Below are 24,223 nucleotides of genomic sequence, written 5' to 3' on the forward strand. Positions count from 1 at the left end.
TTGTCACAGAAACAGACTAGCTAGGAAGTCGAAAAAAAGTAAACGAAAAAGACAAGAACATGCAAAGCACATTATTTGTTTCTCTTCTGTTTAGGTCCAGTACAGAATAGACATTTTTATTATTGAGTCTGCAATATCCTACATAAATACATTACAATTATTTGGACATGTATATGTGCATATTTGTTTTTCCTAAAGGCAATTAAGTATTTTAGGAAAAATTGTCAGAGGAGCCACCAGCAAAAGTTGGTGACTGCACTCTGAGGCCACCAAAAAAATTTGTCGTGGGAATCCCTGATCTAGGTTGCATTTCCCTAGTTTGTTCATGACAAGGTCATGCGAGACAGTATCAAAAGCCTTACTAAAGTCAATATATACCACATCTACCACTTCTCCCTCTCCCGCCCCATCCACAAGGCTTGTTACCCTGTCAAAAAAAGCTATTAGGTTGATTTGACATGATTTGTTCTTGACAGATCCCTGCTGACTGTTACTTAACACCTTATCTTCTAGATGTCTGCAACTTGATTGTTTAATTATTTGCTCCATTATCTTTCCGGGTATTGAAGTTAAGCTGATTGGTCTGTAGTTCAGACTGAATTCTACTTAACTCAGCTACACTAAACTGGCTGAACAAGAGCAGAAATTTAGACATGAAAAAAGAAGCTGGCATCATAGCATTATAGTTTACTGTAAATCTCTAATACTGCATTTAAAATAAATTAGGCTTAAGATATGCATGTAGGAACTAATCTTTCATCCTTTACTCCTGGTTAATTGCGCACTGAGAAATGTGTGAGAAATCTTGCCTATTTCATTTAAAACTCAATGATTTCTGGAAAAAAATTACTATTTGCCTTTGATATTATTAGCCAGCACAATATATTCCAACTACTTTATTTACTTCGATTCTGCAAGATACCATATCATCCCAATACCACTGGGAGACATATAAATAACTCAGACAGACACATTTGGGAACAAATTCCTATTCGCTAAACTTGAGAGAGCATACAGTGGAAGATATCTTGATTAGAAGTCACTGACATCTCTTAAAATAAGATACTGTGAAATAACTTTATAGTTCTAATTACTTCGCTAGGATCTTATGTTGCTTAAAGATTTCAATATAGTTTAGATTAAATTACAACTTCTGTGACCGACTTACCTGTTCACCCTGCGAGGACACTTATCTGGTTTAATATCCACCTCATAGAGGTAGACATCAATCTTTGGGATTTCAACTTGGAAGCAGTTGGCCAGCAATTTAATAGGTTTGCCCATGGTGCCATAGCCGGGACGTCTGGGCACCATGAGAAGGGGCTGTGCCCCGACGGGTCCTGTAAAAGAAACAATACAGTTTAGAAACTGAACACAATGGTTAAACTATGTGGTGAAGTTACTACTTGGTGCTATTATAGCACAGTTAAAATGCATATGCTCTTTACATTTGTATATATACACTGGTAGAACAACAAAGGAAGTGATGCAATAATAACGGACAAGCAAACAGCCTTCTCAGGACCTTAAACATATCATCTCATACTTCGTGGGGAAGAGGTAAAGCGATTGTAAGAGAATAAAAATAAGAAATATAATGCAGGAAAAGGCCAAAGTTTAACGTAAGACAGCATCACAAGACCCAGACCAGTGAAAAATGGGCCATGCAACTGTCCCATCAGCTTCCTGGACAAAGCCAAAGGGTTTCAGGGAGCAGCATAGGTCTACCCTCAAGTAACATACAACATGGGATGGCACTCAAAAGCTCTCCTTCTGTTTAAGTCATCAGCTCTCAAAGTAGTGATAGCAAGCAGACCTAGCTCTCCTCTAACCTTCCCATGAAGAAAATGAAGTGAGGAACATTAACTTCTGTGATTGCTGTGACCAAAAGTGTGCATTTTCTTTTGACCGTTCATTATTGTGGAAAGTCCATTTTAGCCACTATTAAAATGGAAAATTTTAAAAGCTTGTTTACAGACCATCCTAATGGTAATGGACAGAGGTGCAACAGAAATCACAGGATGGTCTATACAGGCTAAGGCTCATGTACTTCCTTTGTTTACACAGTAAAATATGCAGGCACCAATGATATGAAGGGCATGATCCTGGCAGAGATTATCCATTTTCAGCCAGCAGAGCAGAATGAATAACAGTAAAAGCACCAGCTGCAAGATAGTTGCATTTGCCAGAACTCAGTGACCCAGAAGAGACGTGTAGCTGAAGAGTTTCAAGCAATGTCAGTGTGCTTTGTTACTAAACAAACAAATTAAATTACTTAAGCAGCTGTAGGTATTATTTTATAAAACCAACAAAAATCTGAAATAGGAGAAGAAAGGTGCTTTCTAAACCTGTACAAATGTATGTCACTGGCTAATTTATTTAGCATTCTAAGTTAATGCTTCTTTGGGTTCTTGAAGCATCTTAGTCTGAAAGATGGACACAGATAAGAGCCTCAGCACAGAAACTGGGATACATATGCCTTGCCCAGAACCAAGCACACAGCTAATATTAAGAACGGACAGTCTCCAAAAATTACGAAAATCTAGGAAATCTTTGCTTGCAGATTATTCTTTCCCGTCAAGAAACAGACTATAAACCCAATCTTATTTTGAGTTGCTTTGGAGTTTTTAAAATTACTCATCATACAAATGTCATGATTTGCAGCATTCAATTAAGTCAGTTAAAAACTCTCCCCCCTACTCCTACTCAGTGACGCAGATTGTACAGTTCCTGCCCACTTGCTTTTCTTACAAGAGTTAAAATGTCAAGTGCTGGGGGAAACTGTCTTATCTGCCATTTGATTAATCTCATATAATCTTCCAGGAATGGTCATTTCCCTTTACTTTGAGGGGAATTGTGTGCTGGGGAACAGAAAAGAACAAGAGTTACAAAACAGAGTTTGTATTGTAAAGGTATCTAGTTCTACACAGAAAGATATATCCAAAACCAAAAAAAAATCAGAAATCTCAACACAAGACTGAAAGTAAAAGCAAAAAACATCAAGCACCACATTAAATGTTCACACAAACTATGTTTTGGCAATTACTGCTCCCAATGCAGAGATTGGGTGGTTTACTTCTGCCTTCAGAGCTGGGCTCCAGGCCAGCAGCCACCACTTTCCAGCTGCCCAGCTCTGAAGGCAGCACCGCCACCAGAAGCAGTGCAGAAGTTAAGGTTAGCAGTACCCTAACACTCCCTACAATAACCTTGTGACCCCACCACCACACACACACACACCCCTACCTCCTTTTTGGGTCAGGATCCCTACAATTACAACACTGTGACATTTCATATTTAAAGAACTGAAATCATGAAATTTATGATTTTTAAAATCCTATGACCATGACATTGACCAAAGTGGACATGAATTTGGTAGGGCCCTACCAATAAGAAAGAGTAGCTCTGGAATTAACTGCTCTAGATTCATTTTAGCAACACAGACGTAAACAAGAGCAAAAGATATCTATTAGAAAACATCCAGGTCACACTATTCTATAAAAAAAATCTTCCATACAAATGACCCAATATCTTACAAAAATATGGTTACAAAGAGCATGCTTTCCATAGCTTATGGAAGGCTCACATACATATGAAGTACTACTGCAGCTGTCAGAATTAGAGTATAGTACCTTAAGGATTAGCTAATCTTGCGAAATCAAAATTAAATGTAAATGGTAAGAGCATTTACCAAAGCACAGCTACTGCACCTCGAATGGCCAACCTGAAGATGCAATTCCTTAACTACAGTCAAGCACTGAGAAAGAGAGGGCAAGGAGGCAGAAAGAGCAAGAAAATATGGTATGGGGGGTTTTCTTGCAACCACACTCTCTGGAAAGTGTTTTGTTAAACCAAATATTTGCGCCAAATACTCCTCCTCCTGCTGCTACCAAGCAATACATTATACTAACTTATGTGGCCACGGCTGAAGGAAATGATGGTACCCCATCCATTTACTTCTTTTGTTCAGGTTAGCAAAATCCTAATGCTCAGCTGCATGAGACGACAAAAAACTAGAAACAAATTAATAAGATTCAGCTACTCTTCATTAGGCAAGCTGCTGGCCTACACTTTAAAATCTGGAGTGCTGTAAATGGCACACCCAATCCAGAGCTGGTTATAAAAATAGTTTTCCAGCCTCAGCTCCCCTACAAAACAGTACTGAGCAGCAGAAGAAACAAATACCACTACTTTGCCAAATTCCTTCCCTAGATCCACTCATTCAGTTGCATCCCACATTGCACTTCAGAAAATTGTGCATGCCAACTATGTATTCTTCCTGAACAGCAGCATAGCATTACGTGACATTCTTTGGAATTGACACAAACTGAGGAATGAAGAATCACGACAGATAACGGATTATAAACACAGGTCTGCACAAGTACAAGCTTAATTTAGTGTAACAATTTTAAACAATTGTAGCCAAATTCCAATTGTGTTTACCTTCTTTTTGTGTTTGAGGCCTAGGTTGTCAGACAAGTCACTTAAAAAATATAACCTTACATGTGTATGCTGTCAGTTAATTCCCATCCACCACTGTCCCAATAAATTTACACATGCTGAGAATGGCTTGCTTTTAAAAATATTTGGACACTTGTTTGTGTATTATAAAATCTGTGTCACTGACTTATAACTTGTGACTCAAATCCCAGTAAAACAACAAGTGAACAAAGTGTTTGGATGATAGCTAACATTCCTATATCACATTAATGAGTCACTTACCCTCATGCCTTAGGATTTTGTAAGGCCAGTGGAAATAAATACGAGAACCAAAAGTATTAGAGTATACGAGTTACTTACTGCTACTACTATAAAGTAGGAGTATGATTTGCAGGGCTAGTTAATGTTAACTCTCCCTCACCAAAAATCGTAAACAAGTCAGTTGAGGTTTTTAAAAACCTCTTTCTAAAAATATTTCAGCACTGCCACAAGTACAAAGCAGAATTCACTCAAGGTCATATAACAAGAAAAAAAAACAAAAACTCCACAAGGGCAAAGCAGTCAATTGTTAAAAATCTTGTAAAAGAAATGAAAGAAAAACAGACTTTGGCGTATAAGCACTATTCCATTTTTCAGACACTGAAAAAATGCCTTATGCAATGTTTATACATTACATAACATGTACTTGAAAATCCCATTAAAAACTTAAGCCAAATGTGGCTAGCCTGGAGGAGGGAGCTGGGGGTGCACAGTGCTTGACAGGTGACAATATTCAGAAAAAAGAAAAGGAGTACTTGTGGCACCTTAAATTTGTTAGTCTCTAAGGTGCCACACGTACTCCTTTTCTTTTTGCGGATACAAACTAACACTTCTACTCTGAAACCTGTCAAATATTCAGAAAGACATCAGAGGACCAGACATTGGGAATCAATTGGTTCAAAGGAGAGGTTTTCGAAGTGTGAGGAACTGACTGGGCCCTCAGAAGGGCTGGGGTCAAGAGGAGGGTCTGTCTGTGTGCTCTCAGCTGCTGGCTCCCATGGGTACCAGATACACTTCCATCTCCCCCCACCTCATTTCTTAGAAAAAAGGGGTGTGGCATGGGACAGGAATCTCCAAAGAGGGGCTCAGAAAAAAAAAGTTGGGGAACCGCTGGAACAGAGAATAGTAAAACTTCAGGTTATGAGCGAAAGTTATGACTGTGACAGACTACTGGAAGGAGTTCTGTCTGCCCACTACCCCACACATACATGCGCACACGCACAGAATGACTTCCAAAGGAAGTAGATGAAACTATAAACATAAAAAGAATTAAGACCAGCAATATGAGAACTTGTTGCTTCTGAGCCCGTAGCCTGTAAGAGGCAATGGTTGAGGAAGTATAAACTCATTCTTTTTTATGTTCCCGTTGATTTAAATGTTTTGTTAAACAATAAATCACTTTTCAAATAAAGTTTTGTTTTCCTCTACTTTAGTGTCTCAAAATACATTTAAAATATTAACAAATTAAACCTCACAACACCCTGGCAAAGTAAATGATTACTGAAATACTCATTAAGAATTTTGGAATAATTCATTTTTTCTTAAAATTACTAAATAGTCATGACAAGCAACACAAATCTTGGCTAATAATCTTTCAAAACAAATATCAAATCAGCTCTTGGCAAGTCAAGTATACATTTATGTGAAAAGTTCAAGACCTACTGTGACTCACTACTGCCACATTTAGAAATAAGTAGATAATACATCTTGAGTTCACACTCCACCTGATATGGATGTATGCTGGTAATTCCCAGTAGTGTTTATGGGACTTGCCTGCGTAAGTCCAATGCACAGTGATGGGAAAATATGCTAATTTGTATTTGTCCAAGTTTGGTAAGTATTTAAGTGAGGTCACCCATTTCCAAGAGATACAGATAAAATTGGTCTTCAAAAGGTGAGTCACCAAAAAAAACCTTCAAAAATGAATTAAAACTGATAATACTAAATATTAATACCTTTTAAAATTATTCTTTTGTTACAGGACAATAGTTATACCAAAATTAATTTTTTCTGATTTTAAAGAGTTAAAAAAGTTGGACTAATGAATTAAAGACATGGCTTTTGGTTTGGATAAATAAAAACTAATTCCATCCAACTACAACTGAATTGGCATTTGTGGCTATACTAACATTACTCTAACCAAACTTGCAAACTATGGACATTTGTTACTGAAAGGGTAAGAAATTTTAGTTCTTATAGGACCTGATCCAAAGCCCATCCAAAGTCAATGGAATGACTCCCATTTGCTGTAATAGCTTGGGGATAAGGCCTGTATCCCCACAGATACTCTCCTAAAGGTTCACCAAGGAAAAATCACAAACATGATTGTGTAACAAATTATGTTTCCCCCATCAAGCAGCTGCTTTTCACTGAAACATAATTAAAACTGCACCTAACTCTTCTGCTGTGCTTTGGAGCAACAAACTGAAATCTATCAGGTAACCAAATGAAGAAATATCAGGAGTAAAAGCATGGGTGAGAATGGTACAGAAACAGCAGCCTAAAGGCATTTTTACTGAAAATACTTCTAGGGAAGACTGAAGAGTTTGGCACATAGGACAGAAATAACTACAGGCCAAATCTTATTTGATTAAATTTATACACTTCCAAGAGGCAAGATATTGGTTCCTACTAGGACTTTTCTTACCTGAATACGCACAAAGGGAGTGTAACAGCTGTTTTCCAGCAAGAGATTATCCATTTGCCACACGTTTCAAAATTATAAAATGAGAATAAAAAAAGTGTACAGCAAAAAAATTAAGAGGTTTGGTTTTTTTTAGTCTTCCTGTAAAGCACAGCCTTAAATCCCTGACTAGATAGTCAAACAGCTTTAAAGAGAAGACAGTGTTTTTAAAGAGGTAAAATATTATTCAACTGCAGCTCAATAATACAAGACAGATTTGTCCAGCCACACGCTCCTCAGACTGGGGCTTGTTCCATGCACACTGGAGAGAACTCTCCCAAGGGAAAAGATTCCCTTTCATGGGGCCCCTGGCCTCAGCTTGGGCTCAGAGGCCCAGTCTGTAGAACTCAAAGAAAATGCCATCACTACTGGAAAACATGACTTCATTCTAGGTTACAGAAAATTTAAAATAAAATGTGAAAGTGAAACAGGGAATAAAGGGTTAGAAGGTTATTTTCAGATTTCTAATTCCTTAGCAACGTTGGAAATCTTAAGCAATAAAACAAATTGTGTCTTGCCTCCTTCCCTGAAAGCCACCCTTCGGGATGACATTAGACTATTTCTAAAGTAGCACAATCCCTATTTCCTGAACACTCGTCAAAGTAAAGTTTGCTTTTATTTAAAAAGTATCTAGATAAAGCAGTGTTGGTTCAAGTTCTGGTCAGATAAATATATTGATGCTATTCTCATTGGTGCCGGATAGGCGTCTACAAGCTAGAGTGAACACTGCAGTGCACAAGTTTGTGTTATCACCAGCTAAATTTAGAATAGTAACTTGTAAAAACTAGGTTTTTAAAATAAAAAGTATGAGAAACTCTTAAAGACAAGCCGTTTACCTTTACTTCATAAAGTTTTGTATCTGTAAAAAGAACAGGAGTACTTGTGGCACCTTAGAGACTAACAAATTTATTAAGAGCATAAGCTGTCATGGGCTACAGCCCACTTCATCGCACGCATAGAATGGAACATACAGTAAGATAGATATATATCTATATATATATATATAGATATAGATATATATACACACACACACTAATAAGTTGGAAGTTACCATACAAACCATAAGCTGTAGCCCACGAAAGCTTATGCTCTAATACATTTCAGTATGCATCCGATGAAGTGAGCTGTAGCTCACGAAAGCTCATGCTCAAATAAATTGGTTAGTCTCTAAGGTGTCACAAGTACTCCTTTTCTTTTTTCTAATACATTTGTTATCTTACTATATGTTCCATTCTATGCAGACGATGAAGTGGGCTGTAGCCCACGAAAGCTTATGCTCTTATAAATTTGTTAGTCTCTAAGGTGCCACAAGTCCTCCTGTTCTTTTTGTAGATACAGACTAACACGGCTGCTACTCTGAAACCTTTTGTATCTGTCTACACTATGAGGAAATAGTCTATATGGCAAGCCCATACATAACACAACACAGCCAATTTATTCTTGAAGCGTTTTCCACCCACTAACTGCAAAAAAGTAAACTGAAGTAATCTCTCTTCAAGTTTTGTGAACTATATTACATTTTGCACTTAACAGAAATTTTCACTAACAACTTGCATATACTTTAACTACCCACTAATTTGAAGAAAAATATTTAGTTCTCGATTTATTCCCTTCCATTTACCAAGTCTCAAATTCACTGTTTTCAAAACTGACAAGTTCCCCAATAAAACCAGTTCAAGTTAACTTTGATAATAGCAAGGATTCAAACTGAATTTACTTTGCCCACTTAACCACTATTTATGAGTCAAATATAAGTAGCTTGCAATTAATTGCCCCTTATCCCTACTAAACCTAACTTGTTCCACTTTAGTGACTAAAGGTCCTGTATTAGAAGAGTGATCTAGACACTTAGATAATCTCTTAATGTAGTAACATGGTGACAATGTAACTATCAGAGAGCCTGTCACTAGCTGAGAAAAAATTCAAATAAAGAGACTTAAAAGTTAAACTGAACATTATGCCAGAAATTCCATTTGATAAACTGGGTCTGAACTCAAACCTTCGAAAACGTCATTGGAGTCTTATTTTTTTTTAAGTATATTAAATGTCTTGATTTACTCACACTTCGCAACAGGCTTTGCACATGAATGAAACAAATGAAGCAGCAAATGAATGACTAGTTCCTCCTGGTTTCAGAAAAATGCTTCATAGCACACAGAGTAAGAGCTGAAGAACTACCACTCAACAATTTCTCTAAAACAAAACTAAGTGAGTGAGTCAATATATAACTTTTCCTTTCCTAAAGTAAAAGGTGAATTCTGTGCATCGTAATTCAATCATAGGGTCTATTCCAGCTCAGTGTGGAAATTGTCCAAGAGAAAATAAACTATTGATACATTCCTGACAACCTAACAATTCACCACTGTGTTCTGGCATTTTGAACTCCACATTTCGAGATAAATCTTAGATCTACTACTTGAATACTCAGACCATCCAATGACATATGCTAAAACACTGAAAGCTGTCCAAATAGCATTAACGCAGGTCAGTTAATCAGGTCAAATTCAAAGAAGAATTAATTAATAAAGCTGAAGTACTTTTTATTTTTTACACAAGATTCTAGCACAATTTTTTTCAACTAGGACTAAATCTTTCTAGACAAATTAGGTTATAATTTTCTAATTGGCAGTCTGCTGCAGAAAATCAAGCAATTGATCTATGATCATGGATATATGGAACCCTATTGGACTTTGCCATGTTAGCAAATTGCAAAGTTTTCTCAAAGGTGATCAAATTATATTGCTTTTTTAAAAATAATTGTAATATCTAATCTATCCACCATAAAATGCGCAATAACCTGTGCATTAAATTTTAATTTGATTGTAACACTAGGCTATATTATATTATCACTGATTCCTTAAGCTATAACTTTCAACGTTACTGAATTATTAGAACTTGATATTTTAAAAAAATCTGATTTGAATTTAAAGTAATTGTGAAAACTGTTGCATTCAGCACAATATGTGAAACACTTGGAACTAACCATCTAATGGTGACCATGCAGGTGATCCTTAGGTGATAAATGCTTTCCCACAGACTAAAGCTTCACTGCAAAAAAAGGGTCTGTTGATCTTGAGATAGCTAACTCATAAAATCTGGGGAGCGAGGGGGGCCTCTGTAGTTTTTAACTGGATGTAGCTAGTCAAGGTAACCCCACGTGGGGGTATAGTATTGACCTTGACTAACTACACCCAAGTAAAAACTACCTGAATGGCTACCCTGAAGAAGACAGCCACAGTTTAGTCTAGCTCCCAGATAACATTACCCAGAGAACAGTAAATGGTAGTTCCTTAAATGGTAGTCACGCAGAGTTTAAGAAGTGATTAGCAAAAGCACAACCCACCCAATGAATAGCGTTCTCTGCAGGATCTTAAATCATCATCTTAAATTCACTCAGAAGCTAATGCTGGTGGAGAATTCATCTCTCACTGCAAATATATTACATGAGTTCTTGGCTATCTGCACTGATTGGCCTCCAGGGTTTCAGGTAAAGTTTAAGATACTAATTTTGACCTATAAAGCACTACATGGCTATGGACTTACCTACTGGAGATACCACATCTCTCCCCCTGCCACACTGCTAGAACTTCACTGGGTAAGAGAGAAAAATATTGGCAGAGGCCCCTCAACTTTGGAACTCACTCTTTCCACTCTCCTTGGCAAGAAAACAGGTAGAGTTTCCTGACATTCCACACAGGCTGCAAAGCTAATCTTTATACTAGAGCTTTTGGAAATTAGAGTGCCATCTAAGGGGGTGAACTGGGAAGAGGTGAAGTAATTCTTTCAGCTCTGTTATTCATGAGTGTGAGTATATTGTGCTAGATTTCTCTGTGTTACTTGTGTTTTTATACAAAATATTAAGGGCACCCAGAGTCTTATGTCCTTGCTCTTATCAATCCAAATAATAAATAAAAATAAGTAGTTGGGATTTACTCCAGAGATAACCTACTTGCCACCCACCCCACAACTAAAGTGAAGAGTTTTTAAACCAAGATTAAATATGGCCTTTTATTTTTGTAAAAATCATATCACTTCTGATTCAGACAGCTCCAGTCTCAACACTCCAACAGATGAAAGCTCCATTGTAACTCTCATAGTAACAAAGTGCCCTTGAATAAAGTTTAACTTTTAAGAAAGTGTGTTCCCCCTCTTCCCCAAGATATAGCTTGTCTTTTATTGTGGTCCTAACATGTTACTGGTCATTAATACAGGAAGTGTGAGGAAGAGAAAAATCAAATTCTTGTGTAATTTAAATGACATTTTAAACTTGCTATACAAAATTTTCTGAAACAGTAAGATTTTAGAGATGTATTTTTACTGTTTAATTTTTAGTAATATTGATATTTTAATTAATGTTTTTCCACCACAGTAGGGCCAAACAATTTTTGATCCTTTTAATCAAATTAAGTCCACAACTTTCTTTTAAGTCGGCAAAACACTGTTTTTGAAATCATATAAATCAGAGGTTGACAACATTTTTCTTTCTGAGCCTACCCCCAACATGCTATAAAAACTCCACGGCCCACCTATGCCACAGTAACTGGTTTTCACAGAATATCAGGGTTGGAAGGGACCTCAGGAGATCATCTAGTCCAACCCCCTGCTCAAAGCAGGACCAATCCCCAACTATATATATAAATATATATATCTGCATATAAAAGCCAGGGCCGGCATTAGTGGGTAGCAAGCAGGCAACTGCCTGGGGCATGCCACAGGGGCCCCCATGAAGCTACATTACTCAGCCTTCAGCCCCAGGTGGCCGGGATCAAAGACCTGAGCTTCAGCTTTCTGCCCTGGGCCCCAGCGCATCTAATGCTGGCCCTGCTTGGAGGCCCCCCTGAAACCTGCTCGAGGCCCCCTAGGGGGCCCGGACCCCTGGATATGAACCACTGACATAAATGATTAGCTAGCTGATTTACTCATTTATACCCGAGTCCCTACAATAAGCTCCACGACAACAGCATTTTAACATATTTAACTTGGAAGGTCACAAGTGCCTCACCATCACCCAGAAATGTGTTAAATTTAACATTAATCTACTACTTACAAGCAACAGCTTGGTGCCACATCTTTCAGCTTTTCTAATCTGGATCTCATATTCCTATTCCCCAGTTCACTTGGTTCTTCTGTCATGTGCATTCCAGTACACCTACCTCAAAGTTTTCATCTATTTTAGTTATTTTATAACCGTGATGTTCTAGTTGGATTATGAGCATTTACCTTAATGTTGCACTTTGCTACAAGCAAATATACTGTAGCCTTGTAACAGATAACGGGATAGGTAAACAAAGTTTACATTAAAGTGTTATTACAAAGTTTGTATTGATCTTAAGGTAAATGATATAAATCAAGACATTTACATAGCACAACCTCTTCTGAAAACAACATGAGGTGAAACAAGACTCAAATTATTTTGGATATTGGTATAGTTTAAGGAGTTGATATTCAAACTCTTGTACAAAATGGGTATTTTTTATTTCCTCTTTTACCAAAACTAAATCTTATTATGAAGAAATAGGAACTACATCATAAGAACATACAAGAGGCCATACTGGGTCACACCAATGGTCCATCTAGCCCAGTATTCTGTCTCCCAACAGTGGCCAATGCCAGGTTCTTCAGAGGGAATGAACAGAAGAGGCAATCACTGTCCACTCCCAACTTCTGGCAAACAGGGCCTAGGGATACTCAGAGCATGGTGTTGCATCCCCTTGCCATCCTGGCTAATAGCCATGGATGGACCCATTCTCCATATCCTCATGATATAATGTACTCAGCATGGGAGGGTAAGGGTAGTCAGCAAAACTGGCTAGGAGTTTTTTTTTAAATATGTTCAGATTGCTGAAATTCAGGATTAATAATATGCCACCAGATCAATACAATCCATGGCCACCTAAAATGGCTCTAGATCAGTCGTATCCCTTACTAAACAGGGCTACAATTAATATAATCCAGACTAATTTTTCCAGGACCAAATCCACCATGAATTTAACTCCTTGCATCAGCCACAAATGTAAGTGTCTGTACAGCAAAAGAGATGAAGATGCTTCTTCACATAGGAGAGTTCAAACCCATTTTCATGTTTTCCAGTTGTGGGTGCCTTTTAGAAGTAAAAGAATTACAATCCTAACAAATTCCTGAAGCTCCATTTGTTATCCAGCTACCTGATATGTGCTGAATAAGTACAGCCTAAGACAAAACATTCCTCTTGGCTTTCCCTGCCAGTGCTCATGCAGGGAACCACTTGGAGGTAATATCCTTTAATACACTGAAAACTAAATTTCCATTGCCAAGAGTCTCAGACAGCAGTGAGTGTCATATCCTATATCTACATACTACTAAATTACAAAAGCTAGCTTTTAAGTGGGGGCAGCAAAGACTTTTGATCAGACTGCTAATTTAACCCAAATCCACCCTGCAGTAATGGACAGTATTTTTGCTCTGGACTCGTGCCTGCAATGCTACACAATGACTGGAGAAGTGTATTGTCTGCCGCTGGACATGGTGTGAGGAACGCCGGAAACTGGGAGTCCTGGTGCCTCAGATGAAGAACACGGACCACACAATCATCACTCTGTGAGTCAGAATCCTGCTGGAGAGGACCCTGAAGGATGCCATCCGCTGCCAGTATGTGGAAAACCTGAAGCAGAAGCCGGCCCAGGACAAGGCATTCGGGATGACGTGCAAGTGGGACACTAGCAACCACTTCCTCCCAGGGGCAGCTTCACTGGATTTGCTGACTGGAGGTTCATCTACAGGGCCTGGCTCAACTGCGTTCCACTGAATGGAGCCGTCCGCCACGGGAATCAGGACAAGTGATGTAGGAAGTGCAGCAATGCCAACAAGACACTACCCTAAGTCCTGTTTAGCTGCAAGCCCCATTCCAGAGCCTGGCAGCTGGGACACAACGCCATCCAAAATTGCCCAGTCAGAGCTACCAGCAGTGAAGGTTGCCGTGAACTCCACCATCCCCGGAACTGACAGACAACTGCAACAAGACAGTGTCATCATCATCAAGGAGCAGAAGAAGGTCATCATGGTGGACATCACAGTGCCCTTTGAGAACAGGACCCTAGCCTTCTGTGATGTCCGAGCTCGAAAGCTGGAGAAATACGTCCCTCTGGCCGATACCGTGAGAGCTAAGGGTTACTAGGTTCAGACACACATGCTGATCACTGGAGCCCTGGCCAATGGGCCCAAGTAAGGAGCAAGTGTTGTGGGAATGCAGAATCTGTCAACAGCTCGGCTGATGTGGCAACTCACGACGTAGGACGCCATCAGATGGTTGAGGGACATCTACATCGAACACATCACCGGACATTGGCAATACCAGGAGGAATGAGCTGGAGTGCCAATGAGAAGCGCAGTAAGGAAAGTAACTGAAATACTTCCCCGATGGATTGTATTTGCTATATGGACAAGCTACCCTAATTCTCAACTACTGAGGGACAATCTTCACTCATTTATATATTTTGCTTTCCACAACCAACTCTCTGTATAACTTTTCATGGGTGATATAAATACTTGGATGCTAATATCAAAACTGTATTCTTAAATTTATTCACCTAAACTTGGGTTACTGCTGATTATGTACTATATGTACCATATGACTTTTAAAAGCAAATTTTGTATTTGTGGATAATCCAAGCACTATATCCAGATGTACAGACACTCTTTTCTCAACCTGTGTATTATATAATTTTAACGTAAGCTTTAATAAAAATTTTAAATCTGTTCTTATCAAAAATACACATTAACAACATGGAGGGAGCCAAAGACTATATGAAATACATGGTGCATAAATGCTGAGTAACTATATACTAGTTATTTGTAATAAGATCACACACTAAAATGAAAACATTAAATACTTTTTATGGTGAGCATGGTTACACAATGAACAGACCAGGCTACAATTAGACAAAGTTTTAAAAAAGGTTCTAAAGTCCATCAGTTACACAACTGTTAATAATGTGTCTCACTTGTTTTATATAATAGATGTTAGCAAGTGCTCACTTTATCAATGACGGAGCCAAGGTAATATTTTATTGCATCAACAGAAGTTGGTAAGAGAGACAAGCTTTTAAGCTACACAGAGCCCATGCTCAATGATTATCAATTTCATGGGACAGCTTCAATTTTCATGGCAACAACATCTCAAAGGACTCGTCACATGCCAGTTTGCGTAATATAGCAAACACTATTTGGACTGGAAAATTTCAGTTATGAGATATTCCATTCTTTTTACCATGTGTAGACAGCTCTAAGGAAGAAAATATTATATTCTGCTATACTTCCTATGATTAAGTTTCTATCAGTAGTACCTGCCCAATTATTTTAGTTTTGAAACTAGCCATCACTAAACAGAAATAATGTCAGACAAAACTTGTCCTGTTCAAATTCACACATATTAAGATTAATAAGCAAATAAACGGGAAATCAGACAATTTCTTAACCAACATACACAACATTGTATAAGCAAAACTTTGCAAAATTCCTCTCACCCAGAATGCATATTAAGCTGTTTCAGTAAAATATCTTTTCCCCAACCCAAAAATCATCATGATAGAGGGCAAATTAATTCTGAGCCCAGACTGGTAAATTTGGCAGGGCTGCTGTAAGACCAGCTTCTTTTTAACTGAATAAGGGTTTATCAGGCAGGACTGGTAAAAAGCAAAGGCCACTGATATCCCATAAGAGAGGGGTCCTTACTCCCCCAAGAACTTCAGCAAGTGTTTGACAGGCAGGTTCATGATATTACTGTCTCACACCCCCTCAGTTCTCAGTGGCTGCCTGAAACAACTCCTGGAAACCGCCCACAACAATGGGGCTGGTTACCAAGGCGAAGCCACTCCTGGGGGGTCAGAGCAGAGCAATCTAGCTTTAGATCGACTCTTGAGCCGGGCCCCACTTTGGCCTGTACTTCAGGGGGGGCTTCAGTGGGTCCCCAGCTCGGTGAGACACACTCCGGGGTAATTTCACAAGGCATCAGCCAGGCAGCCCTTTCCTCACCCCGACCCCCGCACCGACCCCGTGTACCCCTAATGCTCCCCGCACCCAGCCAACCCCCTCGAGCTGGGTCCCTGCCTTGCATTCACGCCAGCCCCCCCCCCCCCGCATAGCCCCTGATACCCCCCCGAAACCCCCCAGCAGCGCCTCCTCCACCCCAGACTCACCCCCGCCCCCGAGACCGCCTCAGCCGGGCCCCCAAGTTCCCACCCTGGGCAGCGCCCGCGGCCCCCCACCGAACCCGCCCCACCCCAGCCACCAGGGCTCGGCTCGGCCCGGCCCCCCGCCTCGCCCCCGCCTCAGGGGCTCCCACCACGGCGCCCCGGCCCCCCACCTGCGCTGCCGATTTCCATTCATGGAGCTGGGGGCGGCCGTTCTCAGGCTGCGGGCTCAGGGTCCTGCCTCTCCCCGCAGGGCCGGAGGGTCCCGCCTCTCCCCCGCGGCGGCGCCGGGTCCGGCCGGCCGGCCCGGGGAGCGGGGCTGTGAGGCAGACGGCAGCGGGGCGGCCTCCCTCCCCTCAGCCGGTGCCGGCCGATCGCTCGCAGGCGGCGCGCGCTGGGAGCGGGAGCTCAAGGAGCGGAAGTTGCGTGGCCGCCAGCAGCCCCGGCTCGCGCCCTGCGCTCGCTCCGTGTGCCTCGGCCCTACCGCGCGCCGGAAGCTCCACCCTCCCCCGCCCGCCGGTCGCGCTCACTTCCGGGGAACCGCTTCCGGCGCCGCCCCCTCCCCTCGGCTCTTCATCCGTGACGCGACGAAAGGGTGTGCCCGGAAGTGGTAAAAACGGAGGTGGGAGGGGGGGATGACGCAAAGCGGGGAGGGGATCTGGGGTGGCGGTGGTCGGCGCTTCCGCTGGCGGGCGGAGGCCAGTGTAGGGGGATAGCCCGGGGCCTCGGACGCCTGGGTTCCGTGAATGGTGTCCGCGGCTCTGGCCAGTCGGACGCCTGGGTTCCGTTCCTGGCTTGGGGCAGGCGTCCGGCTGCCTGGGCTCAGGTCTTGGCACTGGCTCGGTCACTCCGCCTGCAGAGCTGTCGTGGGGGGGGGTCCCGTGGGGTCAGAGCTGTCGTGGGGGGGGGGTCCCGTGGGGTCAGAGCTGTCGTGGGGGGGGGTCCCGTGGGGTCAGAGCTGTCGTGGGGGGGGGGCCCGTGGGGTCAGAGAGGCACCAGCAGGGTGACTAAGGGGGGCGGGGGAGTCGCTGTCACTGCGGGGGGGGGGGGGGTTCCTAAGCACTTTTAAAACCAGCTCAGTTAAAGTCAGAGGTTTGCTTTGCGGCCCTGAGTCATTTCCCGTTTGTTGTCCCCCCCTTCCATGGAGGGGTCCTCACAGGGCTTTTTACCTCTGAGGCCAGGAAACCCGCTCCGCGCGGTGGTCCAAATGCCTGCCCCCGCTTTCGCCTGCTCTAGGGGGCTAGTGCGACAAAGCGGGGGGCTCTCTTCGGTCTGTGCCGTTTCTGAAGCGTGGATAACTTTATTACATGTATGTAGGAAATGGCTGTGGCGTGGCAAGCCTGTACGTATGTGGAGGGCCCAGGCGTTAGCGGAGTGGTCAGGGCAGGCCAGAAACTATGGTGAATGATCAGCACTCAGGAACTGTCTGCTGTAAGTTAAATGCTTGAGGGCGGTAGTTTTGCTCCGTGTGGGAGAAGACACTTCCTCCGTCTGAGTGAAGGACAGTGGGGGTTTGGGGAGTAGTGGGAAATTACTAAAAAGGTAGAACAAAAGAAGTAGGAGACCCCAGCTGTAAAGGTCGGGGAGGGGGGAGAGCTGCCCCGGAGAAATGAGCTGTTTTGCCCCAGATTAAGATGAGGGAGGCAACTTGGGTGGGGGTGCAGAGAATCTTGCCTGTCCACAGGACACAGATGATCTCCCAGGGGAATGGGAGCTACTGAGGAACATTATGTTTAGGCTGTCCAGTTGTTTTGTATCATCTGTACTCTCCTGTACTTTACGTGATTAAATATAAAGTAGATTGAACAAAGCGTGTGACTGATTCACAACTATTGCATGCCCCTGAGAGAGTTAAACTGTAACCAGAAGCTTCACACCTGTTGGATGGATTTTTGGCAGAGGAGTTGTTTAAATACAGGGGAGTGAGAAGGGTCAGGTTGGGCCCAGAGAGTCTAGGTAGCTGGGTGCCAGATAGATCTGTACCCTGCATATGTGTCTAGGGTCCCTGCCACTGGGGTAGTGGCTGGACTCCATTCAGGAGCTTGAAACACCCTGGGGATCTATAGCACAGAGGCATAGGCTTTGTCTACACTGGCAACTGAACAATAAAGCTTTTGTCTTTCAGAGGTGTTAAAAAAAAAAAACCACACACCTCAAAAGAAAAGTTATGCTGACAATAAGTCCCCATCCTCCCCCCCCCCGCCCAAAAAAAAAAAAAAGGCGTGAGCATGCTAGGATCTGACAGCTAGTACCAGTGCAGTTGCACCACTGCTTGTAAACAGAACACGATGACTCAAAGCCAGAAAGGAGAGAGAGTTTAAATAGAAAAAAACAAGAGCGGGGAAAGAATGATGTGGAGCTAAATTAAATGGTTAAGGAAAGTAGGACTGTACTAACCCACAAGAAACAACTTTTAGGCTCAGTGAATTTATTCTGCCCCTTTATTGTCCTTCTACTGCTGGTCCTGTTTAAATGAAGTGAAGGAATTTTAAAAACACCTTCACCTTTTATTTCCTTTTTGCATTTGTCTCACTTTAATCTATGAAAAGTAAAGTCAGTTTCACTTTTGCTTATGCATGGGTTCCTGCTCAGATTTTCAGTGCTGTACCATTTGAGATGCAGTGCTTCTGTGATTGTAAAATAGCTGTCTTGTCTCTCAAGCTGTGGACACGTTTATATTGGTCTTAAGTTTTCTACGGTCGGTCTTTTTACCGCATTTAAATTTTGGTGTAAAGTGGACCGTGTACCTTTAAATCACTCACAAAAACAAGAGAAAGTAACCTGAAATTTTCCAGAATATACAGAAAAGCCAGATGCTGATGCATTTGAGGGGTGGATGAAGTGACGCCTATATGCAGTTTATAGTCCAGATTATTAATGTTGGAAGATGGCAGGATGACATGTACTAAGAGACATGTTATTCCCTGACTAGACGTGTAGAGTGTTCCTCAAATAAATCCTCAGGAGCAACACTATTTTTTCCTCTTTTCTTTTAAAAACAAGCCAATCCACCATGGAAAATGGATACACACATCAGTATCTGCATAGCTATGGCTTAACCCCCTCCCGAACAACCAGCATGAATTACTTTTAAGGATCACAGTTGAATGGTGGAAAAATAATACGTGTGGAATAAAACTCTTAGGAAAGGAAGTAGGGGTAGAAGCAGAAGAGGGTTCAGCTGAGACTCTCATTTACGGTGCATGCTGCAGAAAAAAGGTCAGCAGCCACTTGTGTGTTTCTGCATTGAGTTGCTATCTCTTCCTGCTATAATTAACTCTGCCCAATGCTGGCTGCTAGCCCCAGCTGATACTAGTGCTGGGCTTAGCCCTAGCTGCCCAGTTTCTTCGGTGATTTAGGACAGGATTATTTCCTCCCAAGAGCTGGGAAAAGCTACATGGCCAAGTTTCTGAAAATTTCTTTATATGCACAAAAGCCAGGTGCTGTTCTTGGAATTAAAGCTGGGGCTCACTACACTACCAAAGCAGGGAGATGTGTGTGTTTGGGAAGGGGGAATACGCTTTCTGCCATGCTAAACAGAGCAATGTACATTAAACAGCAGGTTGACAGGGAAATTAATACCCTGATTTTACATTGATTTTTATATCTGTACAGAAGCTGTTAGGATGAACGAATGGGATCACAAAAACAAAACAAAAACATAACATGGATAAAGGCCTTGTGGCTTTGAATAGGATGAGAGGAGGAGGTTAAACCTCCATCATCATGCAAATAGGCCCACATAAATGACACCAGTAAGGGGGGGAACCCCAAACATCTGAACTAAACCCTCCCTCTACTTAAAAACAACCAAAATGTTTTCTGACACAGGCAGCCCAATATCAGAGCTGGACATAATGTTCCTGCAGCAGGGTAAACCACAGCTGCTGGTGGTTTATGATAAACTTCCAGCCCAAGACAGATTCAAGGGGGATTCTAAAGAAATGCCATTATGTCTCAACTGAAAAGCAGTGGTGACTTCCGTCCTCATACTGACCTCAATGTTAAGGTTTTCATCTGCACCCAAAAGCCCATGCAGAAGTAACCTTATTAAACAGTTAAGTAGCAGCCCTACTTTGCAGTAGTTGAAGCTAACTTCTGCTGTTACCCCAACACTACACTGTTATATCACTGCTCCAAGGGCTCTCCAGTGCCAGAGATTTACAGCAGTGAAAGCGCTTGGCACACCTGTACACACAAAATGCTCACACTGGAGCTCAAATGCTCACAATGTTGCCAAAGCTACTACAGCTGTAGTGAGGTGAGCAAGGCTCAGACCCATTGCATGCTGCACCAAATTGCTCTGCACTTCCGAAGCGGAAGCACTGACAGTTTAGTTGGGCCTGGAAAAAACCCACCAATACCCCCAGGGTGCCTCCACTGCCCTCCCTGCTTAAGGCTCAAATCCATGGGCTATTTCACTTTTGAAACTAAGCATGTACATTTTATACGTATAAAATATGTGAAATCTTGAGTGCTTAGGGCAGAAGAGTGGAGGAGGAACTACTGGGAAAAGCAGGAGATGTATCCAGTAAAGCTGCCATGGTGCAGGGAGCGTTCTGGGCGGACGCAGTGGACTTGGTACAGCTCAAACAGGATGGCTAGTATGGACGCTGCATGATGGTTAGTCACAATACTACAATTCTCTAGTGTAGACAAGGCTAAGATACCAAGCACCTCTGCCATCCCATGGGGTTTTTGCTACCACAGATACACAATAGGGAGCATATCTACAGCTAAGGGTCTTTGAACAAGCTTGTCAGGGGCATCAGTTGTATAAATGAAGGGCTAACATGCATTGTGGCATACGGGAAGCAGAGACACAGCAACAAGTTGAGGAACAGGAAAGGTTTTATGGAGGCATAATGCCAATGCTGGAAGAGACTCCAAGCCTAAGAGGAACTGAGTCAGAGGGAAGGGCAGGGGCAGTCAAGTTCAGAGAACAAGAGAGATGCTGACACCCCCACAGCAATAGACAGAGAGAACCACTCCACCCAGTAGTGCAGTTTAGAGAATGATCTTTGTTTCCTGGACCTTAAAAGATAACATAGGTCTGGATTTAAAAAGGTTATACCCCTGCCACATGGCTGGCAGTAGCCACAGCCTCCAGTGACTGCTACTACTACGATTACAAGATGTCCCCTAAAACTGAAGATTTTGACTATGCCATAAGCTTACACTGGCCCCTGAACTGTGCTACAGGCTTGGCCTAGAGTCCCAAAGAACTTGAAGGACAAATATGGTCTTTAGATATTCGCAACACAATCTTAATGCGGACTTTTGGGTTATCCTCATATTTTTCCATTTGTGCAAGACTCCTGAGAGGCTGGGGCATCACTGTGATGAGCATAAAGGCTGACATTCACTAGGGAAGGTATTTTACACACCCACCCACCCCTACCTAATTTGGCCCTTCAACAGTTTTTCATATCCTACCTGCAAGATTTTCCAAAGCCTGCCAAGACTTCAGGCTCACCATAAGCCTAAAAAAAGACAAACAATGTGCCAAGGCAATGAGGAAGCGTTCTTCACCAAGATCAACAACTTGAAGTGGTGAACGAGTTTGCATACCCGTGGTCCACTATTGCAGTCAGCCTCTCACTTGAAATGGAACTCAACATCTGCATCGGAAAAGCTGCCACTACAGTATCTAGACTGAGCAAGAGGGTCTGGCAAAACAACAAACTGACAGAACGTACAAAGATTTGTGTGTATCATGCATGCGTTATCAGTACACTTTTGTACGGGAGCAAGGCATGGACTTTATATTCTCATCAGAAAGAGGTTCAACAGCTTTCATATGCATTCCCTTTGTCAAATCTTTGGAATCTCCAGGAGGGACAGTCACCAACACTGAGGTGCTCAAAAGGGCCAGCATGCAAACACTCCTCAAAGATGCCGCCGCTGTCTTGGGCATGTATGTTGAATGAATGATGGATGCATCCCAAAGGACACCCTCTAAGGTGAATTGGCATCTGGAAAAAGATGCAATGGATGCCCAAAATTGCATTTTAAGGATGCATGCGCAAGCGAGACCTCAAAGAAATGGACATGGATGTGAATAACTGGGAAAATCATACTCAAGACCACAGCTTTTGGAAACATGAGCTTAGCAAAGGTCTCCGGTGTTCCGAGAGGAAGCCATCCAGCTTAGCAGAGGAGAAAAGAGCTCGCAGAAGGCAGAGCTGAAAGGGTTGAAACACCACCTTTAAATGTAACAGATGTGGCAGAAATTGTCTCTCTCAAGTGGGTCTCTTCAGCCATGGTCACAGCTAACCAAACCAATTGAGTAAATTCTTAACCTCTCAGGGGCACATATACGTGGTCTGTGGAGACTGAAGGATGCCTACTCTCTACATGCAAGATGACTGAACACAGACTGTGCACTTTATGGAGTTGGTGCAGGAACTCCTTCATGCCTACGGCAGCAAAACAGATGAAGCAAGATGTACTGCTAAATATACTTCAGATTTTCCACAGACCTTCATTGCTACCTCAAGCAGTGGGAGTTGCATCATTAGCGACATTTATCCTCTCCTTGGAAAACTATTTGCTGTAGGAAAACTGCTGTACAATATTATCCAGGTAAGTCTTGTTCTAGGTCTGACCAGCTCTTCCTCTCACTGCTGCTTTTTGGAAACAGGGTCACATTTCCTAATTTTAATTGAGGGGGTGCCCATTTCAAACAGGGCTTTTTAGTTGAGCACTGCTCTGCCTGGCAAGTCTGGGTGAGCGGAGCTCCTAGGGAAGATGGTTACAGCATAAGAGAATGTCTCAAACACTAGGAGTGGAGCTTCAGGGGCTAGCTCTCAGAGAACATGAGTTACAGGATCTAGACTTTGCTCATGGAGCTGGTTGGATCAAGTTTGCGCTTCACACCCATTAATCCAAGAACATGGTAAAATGACTCAAACTGGAAATGAAAAGCAAACATTCTCTTTCCCTAACTGAAGTCCTGAGAGGAGTCTCTTCTCCCCTCAGTTTAAGAGTAACTCTTATCCTGAACAAGCTCGTCAGGTATATTCAGTTGAGGAAGAACACGCCCTGCCACCTGCACACATTTTAAAGTCATGCAAGCACATGAGTTTCTGCAGTTTACATGAATACTGTCACCACAACCGGGTTTGTTTCTCTAAGGAGGCCATTTGTAACACAAGGTTGCAGCTTTTTTCTAAAGTTAAGTTCCATCCACCTGACAAAGGACACAGGCTGAAGCTGAATTTTGTTCATTATCCACTTCTTCAGCATAAGAGGTGGCTTTTTTTCTGAAGTATGCACGGTTCAGAACACAGAGTCTAGAGATTTTAATAGTTAGGATCATCCTGACTAAAGTACATTTTGTTCCTTTATGAAACGGAAAGTACTAATGGCCAAAAAACTGTTTACATTTAATAACAGTATTTTACGGATTCCCTTTGTAATAAGTAACAATTAAACATGTCTGTTGAGCTTGAGGATTTCATTAAAACCTAATATAGTTCCACATTCTAATATATTTAATTCAGCTGACTACGGACATCCCACTCAATAAATGCTTGCTAAGAGCAGTGTGTATTAGCACCAAGGTAGCCTACCAGCATCTTCACTATCAACCCATAAGTCAGAAGCTCCCAATTCCTGAAAATTCACTCCACACTAAACCTTGGAATATCTCAAGTTTCAGACAATGTCCCCGTGCCCCTTCTCTGTGTCAGCAGTTCAAGGTCATGGTGTGTTTCTGGTTTATTAAATAAATTAAATAAATACCTGATTTATTTTTTAATATGTAGCCCAGGCCTTTAATCTCACTGCTGGTTAGTTCAGAATGCAAACCAGGGTCTCAAGGATTAAGAATAGCAGATGCTAACTACCACTTGGAAACTGGCATGTGTCCAGTCCATTTTTTCAGTACTTTAGA

The 24,223-nt window shown here is 42.0% G+C and overlaps 1 protein-coding gene across 5 annotated transcripts in view; it reads right to left on the reverse strand.

Moving 5' to 3' along the window:
- The window catches only part of LOC140900509 (protein argonaute-3), a 65,353-nt gene extending 48,519 nt beyond the window's left edge, over positions 1-16,834 (reverse strand). For all 5 annotated transcript variants that reach the window (XR_012155648.1, XM_073317893.1, XM_073317894.1 and 2 more), the window contains exons 1-2: positions 16,500-16,834; positions 1,169-1,340 (exon numbers count right to left, since the gene is read on the reverse strand). Coding sequence is in view for 4 of the 5 variants with exons in the window: in XM_073317893.1 (XP_073173994.1) it covers positions 1,169-1,340; positions 16,500-16,518 (191 nt within the window). In the remaining variant the exon portion in view is untranslated. The remainder of the gene's footprint in view (positions 1-1,168; positions 1,341-16,499) is intronic.
- Between the last annotated feature and the right edge of the window lie 7,389 nt (positions 16,835-24,223).

Source organism: Lepidochelys kempii, chromosome 19 (genome assembly GCF_965140285.1).
Source record: "Lepidochelys kempii isolate rLepKem1 chromosome 19, rLepKem1.hap1, whole genome shotgun sequence".
Lineage (NCBI taxonomy): Eukaryota > Metazoa > Chordata > Testudines > Cheloniidae > Lepidochelys > Lepidochelys kempii.